The sequence below is a fragment of the Pimephales promelas genome, chromosome 13, assembly GCF_988280905.1.
Source record: "Pimephales promelas chromosome 13, fPimPro1.hap1.1, whole genome shotgun sequence".
NCBI classification, from domain to species: domain Eukaryota; kingdom Metazoa; phylum Chordata; class Actinopteri; order Cypriniformes; family Leuciscidae; genus Pimephales; species Pimephales promelas.
In genome coordinates, this window is record NC_142781.1 from 12,147,868 (window position 1) to 12,169,002 (window position 21,135).

A 21,135-nucleotide genomic window follows, 5' to 3' on the forward strand; every position below is an offset into this window, starting at 1 on the left:
TGACGTCTTGGGATGAGACCGGGTTGGAAAAGGATATTATATTTTCCATCTGCTTACTTTCACGTCACAGATCAGGTGTTTGTTTGCCGTAACGGCAAAACATTAACCACCGTAGTATGTTTGTGCCGTTATTGTTATAGATACATTTTTATAACGTTTTTTAAAACTACATTTGTATAGAGGGAATGCATTGACGTCACTTTCCCGCCAGAACAACCCCCCTCAGGCTGACTGAGTGGCAAAAGATCTGCTGCGTGACTGGATTTAATAGGAGAAACTGCGAAAATGCGACTAAAACGAACAATATTATCAATTTAAACTAAATGTTGGACTCAATATAGTGTTCCTTACAACTTACTAAAGATCCAGTGATCCATGGATATTGACATGCAGCCAGGAATCGTGTTGCCTGACATTTATGTTTGCCTGATTTCGACACCGGGGAAATAAAAGCAATACAGACCTAAACATAAAGCAAATTTGCCTGTGAATGCTTTATAGAAATACAATATACCGGTAGGTAGGTCTAAATCCGGATGATCACTTATATCAGTGTTATATATAGCCTATAAATACCATTATATTGTCCAGCCCTAAAACTTTATAGTTTTTTTTGGTCAGTGTTTATTAAAAAAAACATCCAATAATGCAGAATATGCAATGATAAATATTTAATTGATGAGTTTTAATATATATAAAAATACAAAATATATGGGTATGGTTTTACAGCTAAATTCAGCATATTGACACAAAATGATAACTGCAAATCCACCTTTCGCTGACTGAAGTCCAGTTGTTTCTGTGAATTGCAGTGATCCATTTGCTCCTCTTTCTATAGCGGTCTGTAAAAATATACCTCCGGTTTTTTGTCAAATCTCGTTGTACAGTCAATTGCAAAGCTCTTTCACACTTTATGTTGTGTTTGTTTTTCCCGGCATTCACGCTGAAAACAAATACAGCCGCTCAGTTTTTTTGCCACTCACTCGAGGGTGACGTCACGCGCATGCCCTCTATCGTTATCATTTTGATCCCTGATGTGGACAGGCCTTTACTTCTGTAGGCATTGTATGTTGTTCTCTTCAAAAACGGCATTGATTGTTGACATGCAAAAACATATATGAAATGTAAATATATTTCAATGGAATGAAGGATATAGAATGTAATGCATGTTAGATTGAATATTGTGCTCAAGAGCTTGATTTATTTAAGTTGAGAACAGTAGTTTCCAACCACTCAAGTTTGCGGTGCTGTTTGCGATTAAAAATATGGTTTCAGGAAATGGTAAATCATTGAACTGCTAATAATGGCGGAACTTGCGACCATAGTTGATGCTTTTGGGAAATGCACCCCAGTATAGTTGCTAGTGACTGGGGCTGTGTTCGTTCAAGTGAAATGGTATTTATGTTTTCGAATATTTAGCTTAAAACCTTCCCATGAACAAAAATGGCAGATTTCAAACGTTCTAGTTTCAGCCTTAGATGTCACGCCCACAGGCTCTTAGCTGAACGTCTGATGCATATGGCACAAAAAAATGGGAAACACTTTTGTCAACTGATTCATTATATTTGTCGCATTCTTTCATGGCCTGCCTGGAAACAAAGCTGTTGTGACAGCAAACATCCCTTCTTTATTGTATTTAACACTGGGACAATGAGTGCTTATCAGGATCACTGGATTTTCAAAAGTATGTGAAGTTCACAGAACCATTTCTGCGCCATTGTTGCAGTAAACTTGCACAACATTCTTGAATGAATTGTATTTGGAGACCCTCAACGGACATTGTGGTGTGAAAAAAAAAATATATATATTTCACTGCTTTCGTGTTCCCTCGAGAAACTTAGAGTTCGCTTGCAAAGAACTCAAATGTTCCTTGGGGGAATGCAAACCTTGTGCTAGGGAATGCAATCTTTCTCACGATAACACATTTGAGAGATAATGCAAAAGCATTAACAATTTTTTTAAATTATTACCATGTCCCTTGGGGGTCTCCACAGAATTCGACATCGGCTTGTCAATCAGAAGGCCTCTGGGCGGTCCTTGGCCAATGAAAGGAGCTATGGAGTCCTGCACTCAAGCGAATGCCATTGAGAGGAATAGAAATATCTCCTACTTTTTTGTCTTTTTTAAATCTTCCCAGTTAATGGTCACCATCCTTTTTAAATGAGCGGCCTAAAAATGTGCTAAATAACACATTTTGTGTTCAATGGGAAGCAAAAACCACTGGGGTTTTGATCGACATATTGTAAAGATGAGAGATTTTTTGGTTGAACTATCCCTTTCCTTTAACCATGTTAAAGTGTAAACGAATCATTACCAAATTCATTGTTTTCCCCATACAACAAATAAGAGTTTACTTGATTTTTTTTAATTGAGCGCAATGTTATTGACAGTTCCATCTGAAATTTCTTCATCACTTGTATTTTTTGTTTTGTTTTTTGCAAGAGCAGGGCAGTACATTCACAATGCTTTCTGTTTAAGATGTTGTAAGGCTGCCAGGTAAAAAGCCAGGATTTAGTTGCTGCCTTATAACGCCTTATGAATGTAAGCAACAGTAACGGTAAGAGGATATATGACTGCTAGTGACCTAAGTAAGCAGCCATCTCTGGGATAATTAGGCCTGGAACCCGGATTTATTTTATGCACAGTTAAAATTGTGGCAGTAAAGGGAAAAATAACTGCAGATGTTGTATTTACAAGTGTAAGGATGCTGTTGGGTTATGTGTAGTCCAGAATTAAGGTAATTAGAAATAAAAGCCAACTTAGAATTTGTTGCCAACCCTGACCCAACACCCAATTGTTAAATTCACCAATTCATCATAGAGACCTCTGTCTATTGTACATCCGGGTTTCTGTTCTCGAAGGTGACAAGGCAAATGGGCACATCATTGTGCAAATGCTGGACTGAAAAGTGTGATATACAAAAAACATGACCGTCTAACCTAAAATAAATCTATTTCTTTTCAACAAACCAGTGACCATAAATACGATTTTCCGAAATGCATTGAGACACTGTTAAACCTCCCTTTAAAAAAGTCCACAGGTGGTTTATAGTGCTGTGCAGAAAGGAGAGGAGAGGGGCTTCTACATTTTAGAGTATAAAGCAGCACCATTTACAGTAATATTATTAAAGTTTCTTTTGCACCTTTATATGTCACAGACAACCTTGAGGGTGAATGTTAAAGAAGATTGGTGTTGTAAATACTTCTCTGTAAATGTTTTTGTGTAGAACCGGTGGTCAGTTAATGAAAGTCAAGCTGTTACTTTATGACTGAATGATACCAAGGCCTTTTTTGGGCTGAATGAACTTTAAACCTTAGTCATTGAATAAAATGATTTAAAAAAAAATCTCTTGACAGTGCAGTTTAGTCCAGAACAAGTTTAAATCTGTTAATCCTGAAGCTAAACCTAAATGGAAGTCTAGAAGCAATACCTTCATGCAAATTTCCAAATGCGATAACATTACGAGGATCAAAATCAACATTTCCGTTGGAAATACAAATAAGAAGTAAAACTGCTGCGTACATCTTTTCAAGTAGTAGAAACTTTATAATTTAGTTCGCAAACTAATCTTAATTTTGCTTACTTAAATCTAAACGCCACATAAAGTCAAGTTTAGAGCCATTTTTATGTTCGATTGTGGGAATAATGTTGTTGAAGTGACTATGCTGTGACATTAGTTTTGTGCCAGTGCTATAGAATACATATTCTGAAAGGAGTGATAACTGTGCCTATGCTGAGGGCTACACTAGACTTTGTTCAGACAGGTAGCAAAAATCCGATTTTTCTTGGAATCCGATAACTACAGTACATCCAAATGGGGTCTGAAATCAGATTAACATATTTTGCAATGCACTTGAAGAGTCAGATTACATTTCAAGTACTTTTTTCATCATTCCTGCAGTGTTTCATACTGTGTACTTTTTTCTTTTTTCCAATATAATGAATCCATTGATGGCGCCCCTGATGGGACATTAGATGGAAAAATTTGATTTCAATGCATTCGTAAAAATGTTGCGTTCACCTACATATGCATTGAAATACAGTTTCATTTTCAAAGTGGAACTCAGCATTGCATCGTAGATTGAAGCTATGGGGAATGCTATCAGTGTCCATTGCAGCCCGTTCTCATCCCAAGACGTCATATAACATTTTGACCATACGTCAACATCCAACGTTTTAGGGTACCCTTTAACGTCAGTTAGATGACGCTATCTAATCCAAACCCTACCCCAGACCTAAACCTACCCGCGTCATCTAACTGACGCTAAAGGTAAAGCGTCAGTTATATGACACTCTAGGATCGTCATCTAACTGACATTAAAGGGTACCCTAAAACGTTGGATGTTGACATGGTCAAAACGTCAGTTATATGACACCCTAGGATCGTCATCTAACTGACATTAAAGGGTACCCTAAAACGTTGGATGTTGATGTATGGTCAAAAGCATCAGTTAGATGACGTCTTGGGATGAGAATGTGTTGTCCAACAACATTCCATGACGGCACTAGCAAAGTGCCAGAAAGTATAAGAGGGTACCTGTAATACACGTCATCAGCTTTTTTTGTCTTCATGAGCTGCTTGTGTAAGATTAACGCTGGATGTGCTCATTGTCTTACATTCATAGTAATCTCCGTTCTTGCTTTATTCTCTCCTGAGGGATAACAATATAACGTTAGCATGGAGTGTGTTTGGCTAGAGGGAATAGGCTGCACTTATGGTAAGAAACTCTGTTATTGTTTGAGTCTCTCTAAACCATATAAGAGTCTAGTGTGTGTTCAGATCTTGAGGGAATGTGATGCATTCGCCTTAAGAAGCTCCACCCTGGCTTGACTCTTGAAAGATTAGTCTTGAATTTGATAATGTGGCAGGTCTATTTCTTAGACCTGGATTAGATGCAGAAAGAGTTGAGGTAAGTGTTATTAAGATAATAATAATATCTGCTTCCTCCGCTGCTATCTGCTTCCTCCATATTGAGGTAAGGAAGGAATTTATAATAATGGTATTCTAGGATGCACAAGTTGAAGGGCTGCTTAAGAGCTATATCTCTCTTGGTGTTGCATCCTCTGTGAAGGCTCCCACCTTGCCAAAAGAGCGAGTGTGTTTAGCTCTCGAGGGGGCGGAATTTGCTCTCTGTTATGAGCCGCTTTGAGGGAGCTCCCCCTCACGGTTGAGGCCCCAAGTCTGCTGAAGTAGCAAAATGGCAGCTTCGATCGTGGGCTTGTATGTGGGCAGAGTAGAGGCAGATAGTGTAAATTACCTCTGCTGCTGACCACCTTGCGGCTCTTGGCAAGGCATATGCGAAGACAAGACAGACCTGGGAGGCACTGCACACCATGAAAGAAAAGATGTTGCAAGTGCTCCATGCCTGCCTTTTTGTGGCAGAGTGCTTCTGAAACAGGAATGGACCAGGGATTTTATGATCCCTTTTTTGGATGGTTGCTTCCTAGGCCTCACTAGTATGGCCCATGTTCAATTCTATGACTGGTCTTAGGAGAAGTGCCTTAATTCAAGGGTTGAGCTGCTCTCCCCCAGTGTTATTTTTATTTGTTTTGAAAGTAGACCATCAGCTCCCCTGCAGCCTCCTTGGGTTTAGATAATGGTGGATTAGTAGACATTAATCTACTAATCCTTACGGTTTGTAGACATTCTACATGAACCACTGAGCCACTGCCACCCCACTGCTGACCACTAGACAGTCTATGTTGTCTTTTTAGAGTCTTTTTGGATGGGTCCCTAATTGATGCTCTGACTAAGTAATCCATTGAGTCAACTTATGCTATGCCTAATATGTTTGTCCATATTCACAGCTTAATGAGGCAGGCATTCCTTCAGCATGGCGTAGTGGGTATTTGTTCCACTCCCTATTGGCAAATTGCATCCTGCCTTTCTCTTGTCTGGGACATATCTTCCTATTGGATGTCCCTAAGAATTGATGCAAGGCCAATGGAGTTATATAGGGCTGTATAGTTTCCCTCTATTTGTTTACCTCCCTTCCCAACTACTGTTGGGTCTTGAAGTTGGGATATAGCTCTGATTTGGAAGGCTCTACCAATTCCAATTTTTTTTGGAATGTATGGCCTCCCTCTTGTTGTTGCTTAAAGGGTCTCTTTGCTCCCATTTGGTGGGTTTCACAAGCAGGGTGTGAGCACACTCCCAAATTATTCCAGGGTATTTAAGTAGAGCTGGAGCTCCCCTGCAATTGTCCTAGGGGTTGAGTTTCATGGCGAGAATCTTTAAATATATTTGGCCAATCATATAGCATCCCTTCTGATGAAAATTTGGGTTGCATTCTGGCCCTGGAAGTAGCGGTAATTTCCAAGATCGTTGTTGAAAATATTCTCCCTTTGGCAGATACTCCCTATACGGCCTGTGTCAAGGCTAAATAAACTGACATAGCTGAGCCATTTATTCCTTTTATTCCTCTTGGGGACTCATAAGGCTGATGTTTGACCCACGAGGGAGGAAGGAAGGTTGCAATTGCCGGGGCTTCCTTTGTTAAGCTTGAATATCTTTTATTATTGGAAGATAGAGTATTAGGGAGTTGTAAATGGTAAATGGACTGCATTTATATAGCGCTTTCATAGACCTAATGGCCACCAAAGCGCTTTACATTTTTGCCTCACATTCACCCACTCATACACCGACGGCGGTGTCAGCCAAACAAGGCGCCAGCCAGCTCGTCAGGAGCAGGACACCTGTCTTGCTCATGGACACCTCGACACTTGGTCAGGTGGAACCGGGGATTGAACCACCAAACCTTCCGGTTTGTAGACAATCTACATGAACCACTGAGCCACTGCCACCCCACTGCTGACCACTAGACAGTCTATATTGTCTTTTTAGAGTCTTTTTGGATGGGCCCCTAATTGATGCTCTGACTAAGTAATCCATTGAGTCAACTTATCCTATGCCTAATATGTTTGTCCATATTCACAGCTTAATGAGGCAGGCATTCCTTCAGCATGGCGTAGTGGGTATTTGTTCCCCATAGCGGCAATCCAAGAAGCAGTGTTGACTTTCAATTTCGGAAGGGAACGTCTCAGGTGACAATTGTAACCATGGTTCCCTGAGAAAGGGAATTAGACACTGCATCCCGTTGCCATCCCTTGGGTCTGCCTGTGCGTCTACTTCAAACAAAAGAGTTGATGACGTGTATTACAGGCACCCTCTTATACTTATGGGCATGTAAATGTTTTGATCCACTTCAAATGGTGACTACTGTATTTCCAACACAAAAGTTTTGCAAGTGAATGCATCGCTTCTCAGGGAAAATCAAAAGGTTTGTGAGAGAACGGGATGCAACAGAACATAAAAGCATTGAAATATAATTTTTCCTCCTATAATTTATTTTTCCATAACCATGTGTATTTAGGGGCTTCATTAAATTCACTATGTAGTGAATAGTGAGTAAGTGAACATGTCAGTGGTTTTGGACTCAGTATGTCCATAAATGCGAATATATAAGAATTGTCAAATTGTGTCCTAAACATCAGATGTGGAAACCAAAATGGATTTGTGCGCAGTGTGAACAAAGCCTTAGTTTTGTCCTCTGACATTGTCCTCTACAATGAAATCCAAACTGGGTTGCAGTAGCTGCGGGTTTTGGAGGGCATAGACTGCCATGACCTTTTTGCATTGAGCTCTGTTTGAGGCATATATAAACTCACCACTATTCTCAGCTCAGAGTAGATGATGAGCAGAGGAAGAATACGTGTAACAAATGTGACAATGTGTAAGGGTGGAGGACTGACATGGAGCAGAATGATGTACCCTGTTGGTGAAGCGCATTGGTGAGGCATAGCATATGTGTGTTTCATAAACGGGTTTGGGCTTCAGGGATGTAGATCTCTATGCTGTCGGCCCGCTCTGTAGCTGAGTTCTGACGGAAAGATGCAGCCCGTTTAGCAGCCAATAGCCTGCGGCGGGCCTCTTGCCTCTGTCGGTCCTGCAGATCCAAGGAGCGGTCACGCATAACTGCTCCACGACCTTTAGGAGGCCTCTTTGTAACAGGAGGTGGCCATTTTCTTTCCTGTGGAAAAGACGTAGGGTTCAATACCATTTTATTTGACTATCTAGTCAATAGTATGTCTAGCCTACTAGTCTGAATATAATGAATAACCACTGAATAACCACTTGTTACAACCAAGGTATGCAGGCAAAGCATTTGTGAAGCCACAACACGCACAACTTTGAGGCTGATGGGCTACAATAGCAGAAGACCCCACCGGGTACCACTCATCTCCACTACAAATAGGAAAAAGAGGCTTCAATTTGCAAGAGCTCACCAAAATTGGACAGTTGAAGACTGGAAAAATGTTTCCTGGTCTGATGAGTCTCGATTTTTGAGACGTTCAGATGGTAGAGTCAGAATTTGGCGAAAACAGAATGAGAACATGGATCCATCATGCCTTGTTACCACTGTGCAGGCTGGTGGTGGTGGTGTAATGGTGATGGGGATGTTTTCTTGGCACACTTTAGGTCCCTTAGTGCCAATTGGGAATCATTTAAATGCCACGGCCTACCTGAGCATTGTTTCTGACCATGTCCATCCCTTTATAGCCACCATGTACCCATCCTCTGATGGCTACTTCTAGCAGGATAATCATTTAAAATTGGTTTCAAATTGGCTCAAATCATTTCAAATTGGTTTCTTGAACATGACAATGAGTTCACTGTAATAAAATGGTCCCCACAGTCACCAGATCTCAACCCAATAGAGCATCTTTGGGATGTGGTGGAACGGGAGCTTCGTGCCCTGGATGTGCATCCCACAAATTAATGCACACATTCATACATTTTGCTCTTATACAGCCTATATTTTGTGTACACGTATATATTTATATGTATGTGAAAGGAGAATTTAAACCATATGATAGTAGAAATATATGTATGTGAAAGGAGAATTTAAGTGTGTGAGAGTGCCAGAATGGATCATGGCTTGTACGGCACTTAAAAAATACCTTCTTCTCCGGACTCTCCACTATCCTCCACTCGTTGCTCTTGATTTGCTGCAGCTCATCAAACTTGGCAGTGACATCATCGATGGAGAGCTGCAGGAGATCCCAAAACCCAGCCAGGTCCTGAGCCGTGGGGCGGGGCATAGCGCTGGGGTCCTACACAAAACCAGAAACAGACCAATTATATTTCACACACTGACAAACCCAAACGCAATCAACAGTAATAAGTAACACTTCAGCTCAAACCCCATACATAATCTCTCATTTATGTTTTTTTTTTCATTATTATAATAAATGAAAAAAAAAAACAGGGATCACAACAATGCATTTTTTGATTTGATAATAGTTGAAATTCTTATGGTTTTTAATCTCATATGCTGCCCATTGAGTGATGATCGATTTGAACATTTTTAAGTTTGTCTTGAGTACTGTGAGCAGTGAATCTGCCCGCTGTTCTTGACAAAAATCCTCAGGGTACACTAAGCTCTTTTGTGTCTCAGAATGCTCTGAGCGTTCGAGCTCTTCCTCACAGTGGCGCAGTGATATCGAGATCAAGTCAGGACAATTGAGGGACTCATACACTTATCAATTATCAGAAAAGGCTATGAGCAGGAGGTGGTTCTGATAATGTATACACAGCATAATTTGGTTAATTTCAGTTATTATTTTGGCTGGTGTTCTGGAGAGTTCTTCGAGGTCATTGAAAATAAAAAAAATAGTAAAACCTTAAGGGAAAGGGGTGTAAACTTATGACCCCTTGAGCAATCAAACTAAATAAGGATCCTGATCCCTATCTACGCATCACTGCACCAAGTGGCGTGAATGAATAAATTACCATTAATAATCACTAGAGGTCGCTGTCGGCGAGCATCTCTCATCCAAACTGAATATTTGACCATGTCAGGTAGACTTTTGACATTAACATTAAAAGAGCACAAAAAATGAATGATGGATGTGTATAACTGACAGTGCTATGTATATAAACAGAGTAAATATAATTATTTTCTGTAAAATCAATGATCAATTGCACTATTTCTCAGTTATCAACGTATATTTATTCTGCCAACATCCTCTCTTTTTGTTTTATAATACTAAGCTAAACCGTTCAGTCTCTTGGATGCTACTAGGGAGGACAAGCTGGTCTCAGCCTGTCCATGTGAATATATTGCAACATCCATCATTTCACAATCTCCAGAGAGAAAGAGAGAAAGCGAGAGACAAAAACAATCACTGACCACTAAACAAACCCTTTAAAGTGTCATTCAACCCACCAACTACCAATTAACGTCAGGATCTTTTACTCTAACGCATCTTGAAAAGGGTTAAAGCTTCTTTCAGGCTAAAATTACATTTAGAGGAGTTGACACTGCAACTAATCAATGCGTAATTCTGTCAACTATCTTAGAAAACAATTTTAAAAAGTATTTTGTATTGTTTATCAGTACAATATTAATCATAAAAATCATTTACTTAATAAGCAAAAATGTACAAGATATTATACGTCAGAATTCTGAAATATTAGATATTTTTATTTAGTTTTAGTACAGTTAACAACCAAAATACATGAGGGAAAATTACTTCCAATAATGTCTTGCACTATTTTGCTTCTTAAAGATTTTATAAAACAATTTAAAACAGTATTTTGCCTCGTTAAGTACTAAAAAAAAATACTACTAATACTAATAATATAGATCAGAATTCTGAAATAAAACATTTTGATGTGGGATTTTTTACCTTTTTTTTGAGAGTTTTACAGTTAACTTGAAAAATGACTTAACAGAATGCATAATGCTATCTTGCACAATTTTGCTTTTTTACTTTTCACATTTTTAAGGATCTTTATTGATATTTATTTAATTTGTGTTAAAGCAGGAAAATTGTTCATGTAATTAATAAATGCAAAACACTCTCACCAATACTTTTTGATTAACTACCTGTCAAAGAGTAATCGTGAATCTTTCATGACAGAACTGGTGCATGGCTGATGCATTTTATGATGCAAAGGGAGCATTAATGTATATCTCATGGGGATCTTAGAAATGCCACATACCAGATTTTGCTGACACAACCAGTAAAACTGCTGGAATTTCTGGGACATGAGGAGGTGAGCGCTGCCCACAGCACTCCGGATCTTTCCAAGAACTGCAAGACATATTGAGAAAAATTGAGAAATAAAACGATTGGTTATGCAATTTATATATGCACACATTTTGTCTAAATTGTCAAAGCGTTGTGACGATTTTTACAACCCGGTCTCATCCCAAGACGTCATATAACTGACGTTTTGGGACGTCTTTTGACCATACGTCAATACTCGCCTTTTTAGGGCCCCCTTAAACGTCAGTAGATGAGGTTATGGGATCCTAACGCTACCCCATACCTAAACCTAACCCTAAACCCAACCCGTCACCTAACTGACGTTAAAGGTAAAGCGTCAGTTGTATGACGGCCCGGGATCGCCATCTACCGACGTTTAAGGGGGCCCTAAAAAGGCGGAAATTGACGTATGGTCAAAATACGTCCCAAAACGTCAGTTATATGACTTTTTGGGATGAGACTGTGTTAATTTTTACATATGCACAGTACAATTATTTTTTAAACTCTACCAGACATCAGAGGGCAGCACTGAGTCGTGTAATTTACAGGACATTCGCTCAGAAGGACAGATGACGATGAGTAGATGATCTGGCATTGCGTGCAAAGTTTAGAACAAGAACCAAAGCAAAACGATGGAGAAGGATATGGTGCTTTGGTGACAGTTCTTGGAGGAAGGAAGTGCCAGATATGGTCTTATTAGTGGGAGATATGAGGGTCCGTGGCTCTACCATTAGAAATAACTTACATTACTAACACAGTCTCATCCCAAAAAGTCATATAACTGACGTTTTGGGACGTATTTTGACCATACGTCAATATCCGCCTTTTTAGGGCCCCCTTAAACGTCGGTAGATGGCGATCCCGGGCCGTCATACAACTGACGCTTTACCTTTAACGTCAGTTAGATGACGGGTTAGGTTTAGGGTTAGGTTTAGGTATGGGGTAGAGTTAGGATCCCATAACCTCATCTACCGACGTTTAAGGGGGCCCTAAAAAGGCGAATATTGACGTATGGTCAAAAGACGTCCCAAAACGTCAGTTATATGACGTCTTGGGATGAGACCCGGGATGACATTACAGCCTTGCTGTCATTGAATTTTATTCAGGGTTGTGTGACAGTCAATTGTGGATTTCATAGAAATCAATGAGAAGTTCCGTAAACTGAATCATACCTGTTGTACAATTGCCTGTGATTTTTTTTTTTTTTTTTTGGTGTAAACTCTAAAAATCAATCAATCCAAAACAAAAGTTTAAGAGCAAACATGTTGAAGATAGCTGATGGGCTGTCGATTCATGAAATTATGAGCCATTTTCTCATAAAAGTGGTTTATTCAGCGGTTTAGTGAAGCCTCTCCTCCTTTGACTTACTTAAAAAAATGGCCTCTTGTCTCCTTCCCTGCGTAACCCAGAGTTAGAAGGTGTTATGCTTTTTTGACTAAGGTTGCAGGTTGCGGATTTTTCGACACATTTCTTTGACTACTGCACAGTTTATCACAACTCAGTGGACTCCTCCGTCTCGATGGTCACCTTGCAGATACACCTATACACAAATCCGCCGCAAACTCAATGGGCGCCGCCATCTTGCCTGCCGCCATTACTGCGTGCCTGCTAAGGGTGACGGTGTGACACTTGCCGGTACCCTCTAATGACATTTCAATGAAAACGGACCCTGCTCATGAAAGAAAATGTCTGGTGAAAGCAAGGGAACATTGGGTAGATGATGTCAGGTAGTGGCCAAAACTTACCGATAATGGTAAATTATTGACAACATAATGTATTCATGTAAAAATGGGACAGCCGAATGTAATGTAATGTAATTAAGGCGTGTATAAATTGATGACAACAATAAAACAGAACGCTGTCATTACTAGTGTAACTGGTCTCTTTTCTGCGTTGTGTTTTTCATTCACGTGGGAAGAACAGGACAGGACTCACTCAGCAGTTTCAGCGATCTTTTATTCTGATGCACAAATAAAATGTAATCAGCCTCTTAGTGAGAATCGCCCTCTCTAGCTCTATAAAACAAATGTGATGTACACTTGTCACATGCTCTCATTTCACATTTAGGCCCAGATGTTAAAACATCACTTAATCGGGACAAAATTACGGAAATAGCCACACAGATAAGTAAAATAACATTATACACAGGAATTAGATTGAAAATTTAGACATAAAAGCAACAATTAAGATTACGATTAAATATGATTATCAGGAGCCTAAAATAACCTCACCTCTCACTGCATCACCAGTGCAAAGAGGAAGAGGAGGAGACAGAACAGGAAATTATATTGACTCATGACATCACATCAATTAAAGGGAAAGATACTCGACTCCACTTAGGCAGTAATATCAGGTATATGTCAACAAACAATTTTGTGGGAATTCTAATAAACTATAAATACATTTAACAGTACACTTTATGTACCTGTTACACTCACCCCTCAGAATTTACACAAAATTCACCAGAGTATAATAATAAAAATAATATATATATACTGGTCACTAGAATTGCATGGTCCACACTTAAAAAAAAACAGTGGAAACACAGCATAAAAAGCTACCCAAATGAAAGGGATACAAATATGAAGAAAGTTGGCCAAACTTCAACACATATTGTAGGCATTACCAAAGTGCCCATTACACTTTGAAAAATCTCAGACCAGGTACTTAAACAGAGCCGATAGGCATTAGAAAATACAACACATGACTTCTAGCATTTTCAAGAGACAGCATGAAGAAAAAAACTGATCTAAACATGAATAACAGGAGATAAAGACTCCATACCAAGTAAGGTTTCTAGTTGAACCATTGACTCAATCAGCCTACGAACAGGCTTAATTACTCTACCAAGCCTGGTAGTGTAACGAACATCTGCATTTAAATCAGCTACAGGATCTTGCCAAAAAGATTCACTGGCAGAGACAGGAATTTGGGGAGAGTGGTTAGTACCAGCCACAGCCACAGTATTATCATCAGTCACAGACACAGCGACTTGTGCAAGCGACTCCTCTTGATTGGACAACTGAGAATGCACCCATGAAGAAGTGCGGACATCACCACAAGTAGCAACATTGGAGATGTTCGACATGGAGTCTGCATGTGAGAGTTCCTCAGCCTCATTCAGCCCATCATCTGCGTGCCCATCAGACTCAATTTCGGCACCATTTAAGGACTCACCACTTCCTGTCTGCTCGGTTAGACCATCACAGTGTGCTGCATCAGATATCTGTGAAGGTACACTACAGGCAAGTGTTTCAGCAACCTCATGATCAGAACTAACCATTTCTGGTTCAAGCAGCGGGAGGAAGTTCACTTGAAGAAGAAGATTCCGATGCACTATCCTCTCATTACCAGCTCTGTCACTGATCTTATAGACATGTATGGATGGCTTTGAGGCAACAACAGTGTACATGACCGGCTCCCATTTGTCAGCAAGTTTACGTTTCCCTCTACAACCCTTGTTAGCCACAAGCACTTGGTCACCAACAGCTAGAGGTAGGCCCTTGGCTCTTTTGTTGTACTGGCTGGACTGGTGTTTTTGTTCCACAACAGCATTCTTCTGTGCTAACGCCATGGCAGATTGGAGGTCGCTGACAAGAGATTTCACATACTTATCATAGTCACAGATTGTCTTATCCTGCAGGACACTGCGGAACATGAGGTCAACGGGCAATCTTGGTACCCTACCGAACATCAGGTAAAAGGGGGCGAAACCTGTTGTTTCGTGTGCTGTGCAGTTATACACAAATGTCATGGTCTGTATTAACTGTGGCCACCTCTGCTTAGGCCTAGGTGGGAGAGACCTCAGCATATTTCCTAACGTCCTGTTGAAACGTTCGGTACCACCATTCCCCATTGGGTGGTAAGGGGTGGTTCTTGACTTGTCAACTCCAGCCAGTTCAAGCAGCTCAGCAATCAACTCACTCTCAAAGGTAGCCCCCTGGTCAGAATGGATGCGGTGGGGAAATCCATACACACAGAAAAAGTTGTCCCAGAGTTTCTTAGCCACTCTTTTCGCTGTCTGGTCTTGACACGGGAATGCATGCGCCAGCTTTGTGAAGTGATCCGTGACCACTAAAACATCCACAGATTTGTTGTTCCGATCTTCAGCAGACCAGAAGTCAATGCAAACGAGCTCCAGTGGGGCTGTGGTCTTAATACTCTCCAAGGTGGCTCTCGCTGCAGGCTCTGGAGTTTTACTGAGGACACACCTGGAACACTTTTTCACGTAATCCCGCACATCACGCTCCATGTCAAGCCAGAAAAACCTCTGACGGGTCAAAGACAGAGTGCGAGACTGCCCTTGGTGACCAGCTAGGTCGTGAACACCTGAAAGTGCCTCAGGTTTCAAGGAGTCAGGTAAAACTAACTGGAACTTCTTTTGCTTGGTAAGCGGGTCTTTAATAGCTCTGTACAGGATTCCATTAAGCAAAGACAGTTTGTCCCACTGCTTCATAATTCTCAGCACACTCTGGTTATCGTTAGCACGCTCACGTCTTGATGGTCTGCGTTTCCTGCCAACATAATAAGACACTCTAGCAATGACAGGGTCTTTGTGCTGGTGATCTTGTAAGTCTATCTGTGAAAGAGAATGAAACACTTCCTCATCTCCACTGATTAAAGAGTTCAGATGTCCTGCAAACGATGTTGCTCTACATTCAGTTCCCATTTCCCATTCATCACAGGAGGACAAGATGGAAGACACGTCATCGCTGGACATTGATGTATCCAGCCCAGCATCAAATGATCCTGTCCCTAAAGTTTGCGGCTGGCAGGTAAGACGGAACACCTCTTGTACGTTTCCATCCTCTACATTGTGTACTTGTCGCAACAGCTCAGAATAAGGCTCAGACAAGAGCCGCTGACTCACTGGCCTGACAAACGGATCCCTACTGAGCGCATCCGCCACCACGTTGAGTTTCCCAGGAACATATTTGATCTCAAACGAATATGGAGCAAGTTTCGAGACCCAGCGCTGCTCACATGCATCCAACTTCGGCTTGGTCATAATGTATGTCAGCGGATTATTATCCGTCCACACAGTAAACTCATGGCCCTTAAGCCAGTGACTGAACTTATCACACACTGCCCACTTCAGAGCCAAGAATTCCAGTCTGTGTGCAGGATAATTTGTCTGGCTGCGGCTCAAAGCCTTGCTTGCGAACGCTATTGGTCTTGCCTTGTCCTCACCAGCAGGAATCTGAGACAGTACTGCTCCTATGCCATCCAACGAGGCATCAGTACAGAGAAGAAAAGGACGCTCGAAATCAGGATGAGCCAGCACCACACTGTCAACAAGGGCCCTTTTTAGCTCCTCAAACGCCACATCACAGTTAGGGGTCCAGTCCTGGGGCGTCAACTCCCGAAAAGTGCCTGCTCTCTTGTGACTACCAGCAGCTTTCACTGAGCGTTTCTGACCAGCAGTTAAGTTGAATAAGGGTCTGGCAATGCGTGAGCAATTCGGAATGAAGGATTGGTAGTACAGGACCATACCAAGAAACGATCTGATCTTTTTTTGTGAAGGTGTGATTTTGTTTTCTTTCATTAAGTCCTCCTTTTGAAAAGCAGAGATGACTTTAACTTTCTCCTCATCAACTGAAACACCAGTACCATCTATCACATGGCCCAGAAACTTTACAGATTTTCTCAGGAAGTGACACTTTTTAGGTGCAAGCTTCAAATTGCTGGTTCTCAAACGAGAAAACACTATCTCCAAACGCTTCAATGCCTCCTCTTCAGAAGGTGCAAAGACCAACAAGTCATCCAGATAACAGAGCAGAGTGGAAAAGTTAAGGTCTCCAAAAATGCTGAGCATCATGCGCATGAAAGAAGCAGGGCTATTGCAAAGACCTTGAGGAAGACGGTTATACTCATACAAGCCCATAGGTGTTGTGAAGGCAGTGTATCGTCGGTCAGACACATGGAGTGGGATGTTGTAAAATCCTGAAGTTAAGTCCATGGTGCTGAAAAGGGCATTACCACCCAAGGCTGCGAGACAGTCAGCTTGATGGGGTAGAGGGTGGGCGTCTTTGATGGTTTTAGCGTTGAGCCAGCGAAAATCAGTGCAGACCCTCAGATTACCGTCTTTTTTCCAGACCATCACCAAGGGTGACGCATACTCACTGACAGACTTGCTGATTATGCTTTTCTCCTCCATTTCTGACAACACTTCTCTCAATTTTTGATAGTGGGCAGGTGGGATGCGGCGATAGGGCAGACGGAATGGACGCTCATCATAAAGATGGATCCTGTGCACAAAGTCCTTTGTCTCTCCACAATCCAGCTTGTCCTTTGAGAAAACATCATGGTAGGATACAAGAAGATCCGTCAATTTCCTCTTACACATCCCAGAGACTTCACATCCATCAATGTCAATTTCGTTAAGACCAAGATCCTTCAACGGCTGTGCTGGATTAACGGATGAGTCAGTAATGTGTCGATTTGAATCAGGAACATCACATTGAGTTCTGCTCAGACCCTGCATGACAGGAAAATCCTCCACGGCTAGACAGGAAGAAACATCAGCCACTTTAGTGTTACGGCGAAGCGACACTGATATTGGGTTTGGGTTCACTATCTTCATTGGCACCCATCGATCACCCCACATCGGTGTTACTACGCGTCCGACAAGAATGTTTTTAGGAGCTGAACGTGCCGTGGTTGGCTCAACAATTACAGTACTTCCTGGGGAAACAGGTACATTAGCTGGCAATTTGCCCCAAACAAGATACTCACATTTGGGAAGCAGAGTTATTGCCTGACGGAGTTTTACAGTCCCAAGTTTATCAGGTTGTTGAGGCCCAGACCATCGGGAGATGCAGCTCAGAAGCTCAAGGAATTGCTCACACTCAGGATTACTGTTCTTGCAGGAAACAAGCTCCCAGTACTTGTCATGCGATTTCATCTTCTGCACGACACATTTGATCACATTACTTCCTATTATGAACTCATCTCTTTGTCCAGGCACCACAAGGGTGGGAACGACAAACTTGAATCCATAGACTTCAATCTCCAAGTCGTATGAACACTTCGGCTGAATCGTAAGGCCACCACAGCCAACCAGGACCACATTACCCTCAACAGTTTGAGGATACGGAAGAAGACCATCAGCTTGCAGCTTGGACTCACCCTCTTCACTAAGCGTGCAGGCCATACTACCAGAATCCAGCAACCCCTTTAATGTGCACCGGTCACAGACTGTCACAGGAGCATAAAACAACTCACTTGCCCCATCAACTCTCTGAGACCCCACATATAACACGGTTTTGTCTTCTGGAAATAGTTTGCAACTGTTAGCAAAAACATTTTGCACATCTTCTGTGAGGGAGGTTTTACTTAAATTGCCCATGCTACCCCTCTCATCGCATGGGCTCTTCAGTTTAACTGAGCAGTATCTGAGGGAGATGCAAGGCATGCTGCTTTAGGACAGTCACTCTTAAAGTGGCCAGGACTGAAACAGAGACGACACAGCCTTTGGCGTCTACAATGTTCATACGTTGTGTGTTCCTTGGATCTACAGACCCTACATGCAGTGCTCAAGTTGGTTTTGAAATCTGGAGTCTTGCCTGGGTGAACCTGACTGGGTGAAGTTAAAGAGGCAGTGCACAAAGACAGGACTCGATCCATCATGCCAACAATGTGCTGAAGGCTGGTATCTGGAGAGAAGGGAACAGCATATGGATTAAGAGGACTCACCGGAGTCAGTGACTGGGCTGGCATAGAAACTGGCTGCTGAGGAGAACTGGTCATGGAAACAGGCTGAGGAAGAGAACTAGGCACATTATTGGGGCCTGCCATAACAGTGCACTGGTTGCTAGCTGACAAGGACATTGCGTGCTGCTTCCTTGAGGAGACTCTCTTTAGATCCCTCTGATGACTATCCAAGCGCTCCTGGACCTCAGCAGCGCTCCACTTCTCTGCTGGCTTAAACTGAAAAGACAAAGCAAGACTCGGGTCCGGGCAATGAGAAATAAACATCATGACTGCTTCAGCAGCGGGATCCTCAACACTCTTATTGTGTCTGCGCAAGCACTCATCAGCAACATCTATGGACTTGTTAAGCCGTATCCAGTAATCCATGGGACTTTCATCTGCTCTAGGGACGGTGTTATAGAAGTCAGCCATGGGCATGTTAGAGTAAGACAACTCACTGAAGTTGCGTTTCAGTATGTCAAACACTGCACTTGGGAACTTACTGGCACTCAGTTCGGGGCGGCTTCGCAGGGACACTTTAACCACATCTCTCGCTTTGCCAGCCAATCTGCTCAGTATGAGATCAGAGACATCAGTTTGCGTTCGGCATTTCATTCTGTTCAAATAACTGTACATCATATCTTCCCACTCGTGCACAGTAAATGAATCACTCTTATCTCCCCTGAAGAATGGTGGTGGTGGTGCATCTTGCTGTACTATCACTTTGAGGCTAGATTTATCAATGCCATCACTTGAATGCTGAGAATGACAGGGTGGATTAGACTGTACTGGGCTGGGCTGGTGCGCAAGGTTAAGGCTGGCTGAAATACTCGCTCCTATTTTCTGAGCCAGATCTGAAATGATACCCCCTAACGACTCAGGAGTAACAGCACGATCAAAGTCAGGTTGTATGATTGGGGTGGAGCTAGCAGCTGGACCTACAGAAAAACCAATTGCTGAATCGGTTGTGTGCACACGGTCAAGTCCCAAATTAGCTAATGCTCTCCCTCTCCCATAGCAACGTGTAAATTCAGACACACCCTCATTTTCATAAATGTCAGGCCCATGACCTCTTCCCAGTGGAAAAGTGACATTAGAATTTTTCACAGGACTAAAATCATCTTTGCTAGGACCCTCAGACATGTTTCAATTTGTGAAATGAAACAGGAAAGGAAAAAAAATATATATGCAAAAATAAGAGCAAATTATCTGCACAAGAGCAAAACCTCAACTGTTGAACAGTTCAAATATGCAGAGAAATACAAGATATCAAATGCTTTAACTGTTCACTTTCAAAATTCACAGTGAAAATAAAATATATACTTCATCAAAATCAATTGTACACTTTATCTTGTTTAAAATTCCTCACAGTCATTTATTATAGTGTATAGATAAAGGATACGATGCATGACGTAAACTGAAGCGTCCCGCAGTGCTTTTCACAGTCTCCGTCGTTCAATATACAACGACCAACGAAAGCGCTCCAGAGAAAGAAGGGAAAAAAAAAGTTTCAGGAGTCAACAACCGTTTACCGTTCCTTTACACAACAGACGCAACAGTTCGTCCCGCGATGTCGCACACTGTTCGTCTCACACACGCGCCCTCCTCGTGCGCGAGCTGGAGCCTCCACGAGCAATGGCGATGAGGAAGAAGTTCGGCGAGGAAGATCGGCGAAGCGTGCGAGCCGTCACGCAACCACGGCGATCGGCGAAGCGCTGATCTGATGATCCGAAATGATCACGGCACCAAGTGTAACTGGTCTCTTTTCTGCGTTGTGTTTTTCATTCACGTGGGAAGAACAGGACAGGACTCACTCAGCAGTTTCAGCGATCTTTTATTCTGATGCACAAATAAAATGTAATCAGCCTCTTAGTGAGAATCGCCCTCTCTAGCTCTATAAAACAAATGTGATGTACACTTGTCACATGCTCTCATTTCACATTTAGGCCCAGATGTTAAAACATCACTTAATCGGGACAAAATTACGGAAATAGCCACACAGATAAGTAAAATAACATTATACACAGGAATTAGATTGAAAATTTAGACATAAAAGCAACAATTAAGATTACGATTAAATATGATTATCAGGAGCCTAAAATAACCTCACCTCTCACTGCATCACCAGTGCAAAGAGGAAGAGGAGGAGACAGAACAGGAAATTATATTGACTCATGACATCACATCAATTAAAGGGAAAGATACTCGACTCCACTTAGGCAGTAATATCAGGTATATGTCAACAAACAATTTTGTGGGAATTCTAATAAACTATAAATACATTTAACAGTACACTTTATGTACCTGTTACACTAGCTGTGTTGCTATGTTGTTCACAAGCTTCACAAGTTGCAAATAAAAATAACTTCCTCTACCATTGTTTTGTAA

General features: G+C 41.6%; 1 protein-coding gene across 2 annotated transcripts in view; it reads right to left on the bottom strand.

Annotated features, from left to right (window-relative positions):
• Positions 1-4,196: 4,196 nt before the first annotated feature.
• Positions 4,197-21,135, bottom strand: part of dlgap2b (DLG associated protein 2b) — a 141,759-nt gene continuing 124,820 nt past the window's right edge. For both annotated transcript variants that reach the window (XM_089118480.1, XM_089118479.1), the window contains exons 11-13: positions 11,009-11,100; positions 8,962-9,114; positions 4,197-8,030 (exon numbers count right to left, since the gene is read on the bottom strand). In XM_089118480.1, coding sequence (XP_088974606.1) covers positions 7,815-8,030; positions 8,962-9,114; positions 11,009-11,100 — 461 coding nt within the window. In that variant the 3' untranslated portion in view covers positions 4,197-7,814. The remainder of the gene's footprint in view (positions 8,031-8,961; positions 9,115-11,008; positions 11,101-21,135) is intronic.